Source organism: Pundamilia nyererei, unplaced genomic scaffold (genome assembly GCF_000239375.1).
Source record: "Pundamilia nyererei isolate P.nyererei 1_Seehausen unplaced genomic scaffold, PunNye1.0 scaffold00004, whole genome shotgun sequence".
Taxonomy (NCBI): domain Eukaryota; kingdom Metazoa; phylum Chordata; class Actinopteri; order Cichliformes; family Cichlidae; genus Pundamilia; species Pundamilia nyererei.
The window spans coordinates 2,191,487-2,202,682 of NW_005187405.1; the positions used below are offsets into that span (position 1 = coordinate 2,191,487).

Below are 11,196 nucleotides of genomic sequence, written 5' to 3' on the forward strand. Positions count from 1 at the left end.
AACAGAAAAAGTGACACTAGCACATAATTCAAACAACACTGTGTCACAGAGAGGATTTAGCAATTTCCTTGTGGGCGGATCACTGTAAATACCATTGAGTTGTCCACCCACACAAGGCCCCCTCTGGTCACCTGCGTGGGTTTAGGCCGAAAGAAGGGCGAGGATGCACGCACACACGTGCGTGAGCACACACATGAGCACACACGCACACACACACAAAGAACAAAACGGCAGCTTTTCTAACCCCAAATGTCAAACGTGCCAAAGTACTTTGGAATAAAAGCATTTTAAATGAGCAAAAAAGAACTTCCTCGAATCAACGGAGAGGGGGCATTGTCAGGATCCTTAAAAGCACTTCACAGCAGAGATGAGTTTAGCCAGAGAGAGAATCGGCAGAGAGATTAAGAAAAAATCTCCCAAAGCTCTTGGCTGTGGCATGATCTTCAAAAAATCATCATAATTAGTATCGTTCCAGACTGTCGAACCCGTGAGGCACGAAAAAAACAATGCACTCTTCAATATTTTATTGCGTTATGGTAAATTATTTGATGTGTAATTAAGTGAGCCCGGCAGATTCTGTCCTCATCGTTTTCCTCCTACATGCCATCTGCCCCGTGTGTCCAGACTGTGGGTGACTGAAGTAGCTGCGGGGGGAGATGAGGAATTATTGTGGAAAATTATAAGAAAACTTGTGATGTAACAGTCTGAGTTACACTTTTGTTGTTCAAACCAACACTGCAACATCCACGGTCTCCAATAGAATGAGTAGTAGAAGATGAAAAGGGGGGAAAATATAGAATTAGAAGACCTCTGTGACTCTAGGAAGTGCCCAGAGGTATTTTAGTCTGGCAGAAGCTAACTCCTGGCCGGGGAGACTCCGGAGGATAGAATGAGCCAGAAGAGGTGAAGCGAACAGAGGGGAAGCGAGTAAGTTGGTAGAAAGATGAGTATTTTTAGGGTGGTCTGTTATCTGTGGAGACGAGGGCGTGCGGTATCAGAGCCGGGTCATATCGCTGAGGGGGGAAACAGCACGGGCTCTCGGCTGGGACGATAGATAAGGAGGATGGGAACAATGAGTTCTTTCTCTGTCTCTTGTACATGCATACACTCATACAAAAACACACATGCACACTAAAAAACAAAAAACAAAACAACCACATCCACATCCACAGGAAGATACACCATAGCTTCACTCATACACGGCTTCTTGCAAATACTTAGAAACCCTCAACCGTGTTAAAAGATGGTTTCAGAATGGAACCAGAGAGCTGTTACAGGTGACCCAGGAGTGTGTATTTACTCTAAAGAGTGTACAACAAAAAACAACAATATTGCAGAATCTCGTCACTGCACTACTTATCTCGCTTTCTTGCATTTCCCCTATCTGTCTCTCCTCTATTGTAGCCCTCTTAAGATGTAAATGCCAGCAGAACAGATGGATGGAGGGAACATCTCATCACTCTGACACCATGTTTATGCAATCACATGCAAACACACCACACAAACACGCGCGGCATGCACGCGCACAAACACATATACACTCCATAGAAAGATGCTGATGGAGATTTCTTCAGTCATCAAAGTGAGCACATGATGCACAGCACACATACACACACACACACTTTTGGTGTTTTGGTGTTTTTGATGAAACCTTCTGTTCGCTTCTTCCTTTGTTGATACTGAGCGCACGTGTGCGTGGACACGGACGCACATCCACACACGAATTGAGTAATTCGCCAGACTAGCAGCTGTCATGGAGAAAACCGGGTACCAGCGAAACGCCTCTGACATGCTAATGACGCTCTGTCGACCCAAGGAGTTCAACCACACACGCTCGCACCATACAGATTTAGAAAATCTGATTATTAACTGTCATGTAGCCCCGGGAATATCAGCCTGGTTTTGTGAATATTAAATGGTTTTAGCTCCCAGTGCGATGTAAGCACTCTGTGTAGGACTGCAAGCCAAATGAAACCTTAGCTCGCTCCAGGAATATCTTAGAGAGGCTTTGAGGGAAGATCCCTTTTCAACACCCAGCCACCCCCCACCCTCCACACGCACACATACACCACCACCACCCACCCACCCAATCAAATCCTCACTGGCAATGCGCTGCTCCTCATCTCTCTTCCCTGCTTCTTTTGTTCATCTCTCTCAGCCGCCCACACACCTACCGTCCCTCGGGCTTTTCTCTTAACACTCTCACGCACATGCACAAATTTACATTTGGCTACTTTGTATGTACTTTGCTTAAATTTCTTCCTCTTCTCTCTGTTCTCCTCATCGCTGTTTGACACTTGGCGATTCTGGATGTCTTTAAATGCTGGTTCTCATGCGTTCATACGCTAACAAGCGCCTGTATCTAGTGGTCAACAATACACATGTGTGGGCAGGAGCCATCTGGGGCCTCGCAAGGAACAAAAAAGCATGTAAGGATGTGTGTTTGTGTGTGGCGTAGGGCTAAGGGCCAAACGTAAAGTAGGGGTTCGATGCCGGGGGATCTTTGTGCAAACCCCCCTCCAGAAAGCTGTGATTCTCAGGGGAGAGTGGGAAAAACATTTCGACCGTCATCAATCAAAACTTTGGTGACACAAATGACCAGAAACAACGGAGCATTCTCCATCCATGTCACCGTGTCCCCTCCGCCTCGCTGCCATGTCCCACCCACCTGTGCCGCTGCCCCATTGGCCTTCGCCATACGACGCCCGATGCGATTGGCTCGCTGGTCCCCGAGCGAAATCGTGGTCCCCTCTCGGCTAATTGGGCCTTTGTGATTGCGCATTCTATCGTGGGCCTGGCGAAGAATGAAACGTGAAAACGTTATTATGGCGGGTGGGGGAAGAGTGGCAGGTCGATGCGGGGAGATCGTTTTTGCCGCCTCAAAGTGCCAGATGCTCTTCCTGGGTCCATTATGATGCCACACAGGGCTTTGAGATGGTTTCGGCGTAGCAACTGTGCAGACACAAAAGCAAGATGGAGACCGGCTCGCACAAACACATACTTGCAAACGCAGGCACGCACACACTCACACATGAAGTCTCACATACAGAGAGTCCCCAAAAAAGTCCTAAAAACCAGACAAACACCTGCCATTTAGTGCTCTTTGTTGCTGGTCTTCAACAGGGGTCATCACAGCTTACCTTTGTACGTGTTATACAAGGACTGAACACGATGGAGCAAGTCTTTGCTTCACCTTTTGTTGTTAAAATGGACGACAGAGGAGAGAAAACCAGACTGGGTCGATATAAATTGAAGAATTTACTTCTTCAAGCTTCAAGCCCCTCAGCAGTGATTCCTTTTCCAGGGTCTCTGAGAGAAGGAGCGTGTAGGAGGACAGGTCATGAGCCTGGCTCTTTGTGCGCTCCATCACGCTTACACACAAGGCCGGGCTCTTGAGCCTTTTTGTTTACGAGTGTTTTTCTTCTTTAATTAAGAACATGCTCATTTCTTTACATCCATGTGGGATTTGAAAAAAATACTAAAAACTGTAGCTGACAGACGGCAGAGAAATGACTGAAGCTCCATCAACCCTCCTGTTCTCAGCCTTAAAATAACCAACAGCCCACTGTGAAATGATCCTGACCATTCTTTGGGTTTCTCCTCCTTCACCCGGCAACCATCAACAACAGGTGGCGCTGTAGTCACATTCATGGGTATTTCGCTTCTCAGGACAAAGGACAACCTCAACTCCAATCAGGCACTTCAGGCCTTTATCAGGAGAATGTGACATATTCATGTTTTGAAATGCACGTGACTATGTGATTATTTTTTAAGTGCAGCATTGTGACGTTTATGGCCTCCTGTACCCCAGCTGGCCCTCCTTTGGGTTATCACTGCTAAATGCCACTTCTACGTGCGCCAGACAGCTTCTACTGACTACAGCATTCATTTACTCCATCATTATGTTTCCCAGATTAGGTGTTTTAAAGTGGGCTGACTAAGTTTTGTGGTCGAATCAGTGAAAAACGTCTCAATTATTATTATTTTTTAACAATTTTATGCAGTTTAAATTTACAGCCAGAGCGAAGTTATTCTTTTCAATTAATGTCACCCGTTTTTAAACGCAGAAGCTGCAGATCTGCATTTGCCTTCTTGGAAACGTTAACAAAGATGCTGAAGGATAACACACCGACGCTCGTATAGTCTAGAACAGTCATTTGCCTCGTGTCATTTATCATTACTGGAAGCATAGGAAGTGTAGGAGACCGCCCCAGTACCCACTGCTGCATCCAACTCGCGTTCACACTTGGTTTCATTCAAACACTTTTTTCCCACCGGGATGGAGCTGCTAGAGCGAGTGCGCGGAGCCGACGGGGAACGCACACGCTTCCACGCTGCACACATGGCTGCAAATCTGTGGCGAACGTTTTCTTCTACTATCTGGATATTAACATTAGTTTCAAGTTCGAGAACAAGGATTTATCCGCCAAATGAAGGTAAGGAAGGAGGGACTCGAATCCGTGTTGCTTGTGTGGCACAGTCGGGTCTTTTTTTCCGCTGTTGCGAGCTGGGAGAGATCCTGCGTGCGCTCAAGGCGCGTCCTAGGATAGCAAAGAACAGGGAAAAATTCGCAAACATCTAGAAGAGGAAAAAAAAGTTGAATTCTTAGATATCCTTGTAATATTTGTGCAGTCCAGCTGTGAGCTTTTTCTTCCTTTAAATATGTTTCCCCTTTCTTCTTTTTTGTTTGTTTCTTTATGTTTGTGGGTTTGGTCATGGTGGAGAACACTGAGCACCTCTGTGTTTTTGTTATAAACAGTTAAACCGTTGAATTCATAGTTTGTGGTTTGGGGTTTTGTATATGAATAAAGCTCCGAGGTCTTAAATCAACAGTTTAAAATTCTGTGAAAAATATAAATGTATGTGATATTAAATGTACATATATGACTCTGTGCAGTGGAAATAAGATAACATTTTTAAACCTAACAGTGCCAATGGACGCCTGCTTTTACTTCCATAACTGTTCACAGCTTAACCATCACTTACTTCTTGTGAGAAGTCTGTCAAATTAATTTTCTCTGCTTACGAGCAATTTTTAAAAAAATATTCCAGACTGGTTGTCCTGAGTACACCTGCATGTGTGTGTGTATGCAATTTTAGTGACCCTGCTGGATACCAGGACAGTGCCAGGAGAGCTGAAATGGGCAGCCAGTCCTGCAGAGGGAGGGGTGAGTGGGATCTGCCTGTTCTTTTTTCTTTTTTTTCTTTATGAATACACTGTTTACAACCTGTTCTCTCTTTGGAAAACACACTCACACACCCTCTCTCGTTCCTCACACGCGCACATGCACACGCTCGGTCTGGAAACTGTAAATAATCATCCCACAGATTTTGAAATGTGCTGTTGTTCACCAAGCCTAAGTGCTAATATGAGACTGCTGCCATTGCGTTTGGCACAAGTAAAGGCATAAACCAGCTTGGTGGTGGGTGTCATTTTTTAGGAATTTTTACTACCGTACAGTTGCCAGAATGAATCCTGGTGATATCTGTTTCAGATTTGATCTTCTCTTTGTGTTTTTTTGTCATTGTCGTGATCTGCCATCCATAGTTCTTCCTCTCTTTCTCTCTCTCTCTCTTTCTTTGTCGTTCAGTGTCTCTCTTACCTCTTTTGTTGGTTTAAGAGTTAGTGGTGAACTTGCCTGTTATTTCTTCACTTGCCATTGCCCTTATACTCTCACATGCTGCTTGATTGACAGGGTCCTGGTCTGCACGCACTGAGCTTTTGATTACAGGCACTCCCCCCACCTTCCTCACCCCTTAGCTACACACATACATACAAAACTCCATTTCTGTATGTTTTTTTCCTTCTCCCTTGACAGCTGCGTAGGCTGACAAAAACTCTGAAGGAGACTAGACACAGAGACATCATACCCCATGTCAGCTTTTATACAGCTAACTTCCTCAACCCGCAAAGACACTACAACAGCACACAAACGCTGACACTATGTGGGCATGTGCACACCCTCACACTCACACACATTTTAACACACTGTACATAAAGAAATGCGTGGCTTACAAAAGATCAGTCTCGATTAGATATTCCAGGCCAATAGCAGTGCTGATACATTTTGAGTATTAAATCAATAAAGAATGGGCTTAAAATGTACATAAAACTGTAAAGACTAACATATTTACTGCACCGCTTACAAATCACCCAACATATACATAATATTATTATTAGCTGATAGCATATAGGCAATAAGCCCACATTAGACAACGAAATCGACTCTGATGGCATATCGATCAGTCTAAAGACACACACTGACACAAGCATGTCCTTCAAGCACACACACACGCATTCTTCTGTCATTCCTCTCGCTCTCTTTTTCTCTCTTTGGACACGGTGCATTTAGTGTGTATACAGCTCTCACTAGCAGGGAGAGAGCAGATTATTATTCAGTGGCAATAAAAAGCCAATTTGGACTTGGGAGGCTCAGCGGTCATTTGAAGGGTCACAGTACAAGGCAAATAATCGGCTCTATTGAGATGGATGGTGCGGTGAAGGTTGAGCCTGCTTCACTCGTATGGAAATGTGCCTGCAAAAACCTTGGAGTCGCAACAAATCTGAACCACCGTCCACTGCAGAATATTGATGCAAGAATGAGCATTAGCCCGTGAGGCTTCACGCAGCAGCGGTGAATCAGAGGGTGGACACCGGCATCTGAAATTTATTTTGTATATATGATGACTAGAAGTACCCCCCAGTGGACAGGCAACCTAAGTTTTTCACAGTGTGCACTTTTTTGCCAGCCACCGCTGCTTATGTGTGTGTTTAAAGCTTGTGCCTACGCTGAAGAGTTCAACTTTATGCGGCGTATGCAGTCATTTTCAGTTCACGCCAGCACAGTATGAAAATCAACTTTCAGACACTTTAACATTGCTGCCATCACAGCGGCTATTTAGATGCTTTTGTCAAAATTATATAACAGTCTGCAGCTGCCAGCATGGAAGGGTTTTGAAAACCCTTCTCTGTTGGTGCATTGTGGGAAATTAAACTGGCGTGTCATCTGAAATTTGAGTGCCAGCAGCCTTTTTAAATGACTGCTGCTTGGCAAATGACTTTTTTAATTTTAAAAAAATCAGACTATCTTGAATTAAGAGAAGTTTGGGAAAGCTGTTCTCCACATGACAGTTACATTTCATTAATATCAAGTCATTCATCAAGGCAACTTTGATGGAATATCTGCTTCAGTTCAATTCCAGTCACTTCAAAGTTGGTCTTCGTGATGTTGGCCTGAACTAAAAGCATTTTTCGAATGTAGTCTAACGCCTGTAGGCAGCAACATATGTCTTACATGCACAATCATTGCTCTAACTAACGCAGTTATACAAATGTGCTTGTTTGAAGTGGGAAGAGGTGAGCATTATGGATGAGAAAAACATCCCCATCAGGACGTACCAGGTGTGCAATGTCCTGGAGCCCAATCAAAACAACTGGCTCAGGACAGACTGGATCCCTCGGTCTGGAGCTCAGCGGGTCTACGTCGAAGTCAAGTTCACCCTGAGAGACTGTAACAGCCTCCCAGGGGTCACCGGCACCTGTAAGGTACGTGAAAGCGTGCTCAGGATGTGTAGCGTGCTGGTGAATGTATGGCCTGACTGCGGTAAAAAGTTTTAACAAAACAGCAAAGAATTCTGATAAAGGGTCTGACCTTTTTTAATATGTTAACTCTCATGATAATTACTTAATGGACAGACTGCCGCTAATGGACCTTTATTTTATATTAAAGCTGCTGTTTATTCAAGCACAAACCCCACTTTGACTCATTATCATATTAAGAGAAAAGATGAGTGCTGGTGCTGACGATAAATAGGTGCCTCAGTCTGTCCCTTTTTTTAAAATTCCCCTTTTGTCTTGTAGGAGACATTCAATCTGTACTACCATGAGTCAAACGAAGACAGAGAGAGCTACATCAAAGAGAGCAGCTTCATTAAGGTGGATACGGTGGCAGCAGACGAAAGCTTCACCCAGGTAACACCGAACAACTGAGTCAGGCTTTGAGTTCCCTCCGCCACTCAGTGTAATTTGCTCCTATGTGGAAAATAAACCCCCCCAAAAGCACTTAGCTGTAATGTTTTTATTTGTTTTACAAGCACTTTTATCTTAGATGTCTGTTTTGCTGTCCCGGGAATGTTGGCAAGGTGCTTTTGCTCAGTCTTTGCTAAAGTAACTTACATTCTAATCTTGCAGGCCGTAAAGCTTGTTTTGCCTTAGCAATCAATAAAAGTTATTCTGAATCGGAGCCAAGTGCTGAAGATGTGGAGATCAGCGGCGGTTCAATTGAAACGCCCACTTTAAGTTGAACAAGCAAATTGAATTAATAAGGGGTGACACGGTTTACTGCACTGTTTATTAATGCAATGCTGTTTTCTCTCAATTCAGGTGGATGTTGGAGACCGCATCATGAAACTGAACACAGAGGTGCGAGATGTAAAAGTCACGACCCGGAAGGGCTTCTATCTAGCCTTCCAGGATGTGGGCGCCTGCATTGCTTTGGTTTCTGTCAGAGTTTTCTACAAAACCTGCCCGCTAACCGTTCGTAACCTGGCAACATTTCCCGACACCATTACCGGGGCCGACACGTCCTCCTTAGTGGAGGTCCGGGGGTCCTGCGTCAACCAATCGGAAGAAAGAGAGGAACCTAAAATGTACTGCGGTGCTGATGGAGAGTGGTTGGTTCCTATTGGTGGATGTCTCTGTAACCCCGGATATGAGGAGAGGGGAGGTGCATGTAAAGGTAAGTGGTGCTGGCTACAGCAGAGCTACTTCTCTTTTGTGCACTCCTGAATTAATGTGTTGTCACTTTGAAGTTTAGCATCTCTGTGAACAACAATCACAAATGTGCTCAGCTTAACAAGCTACTCTGATAATATTGATATTCGGTTCTTTTCGTTTTTAAAGGGGCACTCGCTAGCTTGGCAAATGTGGTTTAGAGAGGACAACATAACAAATTTTATTCTGTTGCAGAAACAGTAGATAGTGGCACTTTTTTAGTGTTTTGTAAGGTATCCAACTGAAATTGCAAATTACACAAAAGAACACCAAAGAAAATTGACCTAATTCAAACTCTAATAATATTCAGATTGCAGGTTACAAGCTGAGAACAGAGAAAAGAGATAAGATGGGTCATTCTGAAGGTGATAAAATCCATTTATGAACGTCTTTAATCAAATTAATGGGTTTTCTTTTTCTGGTGTTTCCGCTGGATACTTAGCAACTGCACGGCAAAGTCAAAAAGCAACGTGTAAAAGTGTAATTTTCACTTGATTTTTAGTAAAAATTCAACAACTTTTAAAATCAGTGACCTTTAGTGGTGCAGTCCATATTGGCCTGCTCAGATCAACAGGGTGGCATGCACTGGGAGCATTTATCTGTATGGACACATGCCCAGCCATCATTTAGAGTGGGTTAAATTAAGACCGATCTTTTTGTTGCAAGTTGAAGTTCTGCTTTGTGTACCGAGCGCTAAGGTCTCCATATGAGGTGTGCTCGCATAACCACAGCCATCTGGACAAAAATGTCTTTCTGTCGCTTACAAATTTGGTCTGAACTTTACTGTAACAAATATGCAAGCTGTTCACACCTTTCACCGACTCACATGTGGCTCGGATGACGTGTAATATTTGGAAACGACTGTTGTGATAGTGAAGACTGCAAATGTCCGCGCTTATGTGACAAAGTGGGGTGAACGGGGTTGGACAGACTTAGTGGAGACACTTTTACAACATGGCTCGACTCTCTCCATTCATGTTCACTCAAACACACAACACACATACACAGATGGACAGAGACCAATAGAAGAAGAGCTGTGGGGGTGGGGGTGAACGATTCACTGATGTGCTCCCTCGGTTTTATTTATGAAGCCCATCCCAGCAGGCTAATTGTATAACAAACAGACCCATAATTCAAAGAGAAAAGAGGGGACACTGAGAAAGAGAAATATACAGAGATGGACATAAAAAAGAGCGATGCATTGCCAGTTGGCCAGTTGGTGATTAAGAGAGAAAAAAACATGACTTTTTTCTTTGCAATGAGAGATGCAGTTGCCAAAATTCTGTATGAATATGAATAGTATGTGTCTCAGATGTTCTCTGAAACCGTCACCCGGCTTAGCTCATTTGTTTCATCTGAAAGGAGGGGGAGGTTTGTGGGGTGGTCCCTGAAGCCTGAAAGATGTTCCTCCTCAACTAGATTTAGGAGAGACCCTTGACTCTGTTGAACCTCCAGCAGATGTGAAGTGCCATCTATCTATCTGCTGCTCTCTTCTTCATCTCCCTACTCTCTCTGCCTGTCAGGTTGTTGGCTGGGCGCAGCTGCCTCAGTGGAAATTCATCAAAGTCTGAATGAATACAGAATGTATCTCTCCAAAACCTCTGACCCGACTGAATTAGACGGACACCTTAACTCTTCTCCTATTTTAAGTTTAAAATTTGCAGAGAGAAACAGAACAGGAGGGCGTAGCGGGATGGAGGGAAGAGAAATAGATTTCGGAAGAGATTAAGATGATCTGTCTCTCAACATGTCACACACACTAAGAGATTTCTGGATCATGTAGACTCATGTGCCATCTCTGAGTCGGCACAACGCGTTCAGGTGAAGACAAAACCAGGCAAACTAACCTTGGCTGGCAATACGTCATTAGAAGCTGGGCTCATTTTGCACTTGAAAGACAATCGTATGTCTCAGTTTGGAGTCTTCTCTTAGCAGTGCAACTTACAGTTGTCATGCTTGTAAGTTAGAGTTGTCATCTAATGTAGTAATGTTAGACCTGTGATGCACAGACCTAGAGACCTGTCTAAGATTATCTATCAGCCACCAGTTGGAAGGAAAAATGTATATTTACTATGAAATTGATTGCTAACGCCCAGTTCATGCAGGTCAGCGACCCTTGTGAGTACTTTTGCTAGTGATAAATGTGTATTCTGAAACTGGTTAGGGAGTGGTTGCTTTAGGTTGCTGGCATCAAGTGTTACACAAACCAGAAAAGGAGACTGTTTGTCTTCAAAGTAAAATTTGTGCCTTTGTACAGGGAGTGCAGAATTATTAAGCAAGTTGTATTTTTGAGGAATAATTTTATTATTGAACAACAACCATGCTCTCAATGAACCCAAAAAACTCATTAATATCAAAGCTGAATGTTTTTGGAAGTAGTTTTTAGTTTGTTTTTAGTTTTAGCTATTTTAGGGGGATATCTG

The 11,196-nt window shown here is 43.8% G+C and overlaps 1 protein-coding gene across 1 annotated transcript in view; it reads left to right on the forward strand.

Moving 5' to 3' along the window:
• The first annotated feature begins 3,856 nt into the window (after window positions 1–3,856).
• LOC102206986 (ephrin type-A receptor 4-like) overlaps window positions 3,857–11,196 on the forward strand; it is a 27,947-nt gene continuing 20,607 nt past the window's right edge. Inside the window, exons 1-5 of the mRNA XM_005721117.1 lie at window positions 3,857–4,436; window positions 5,101–5,168; window positions 7,349–7,546; window positions 7,862–7,972; window positions 8,384–8,738. Coding sequence (XP_005721174.1) covers window positions 4,280–4,436; window positions 5,101–5,168; window positions 7,349–7,546; window positions 7,862–7,972; window positions 8,384–8,738 — 889 coding nt within the window. The 5' untranslated portion in view covers window positions 3,857–4,279. The remainder of the gene's footprint in view (window positions 4,437–5,100; window positions 5,169–7,348; window positions 7,547–7,861; window positions 7,973–8,383; window positions 8,739–11,196) is intronic.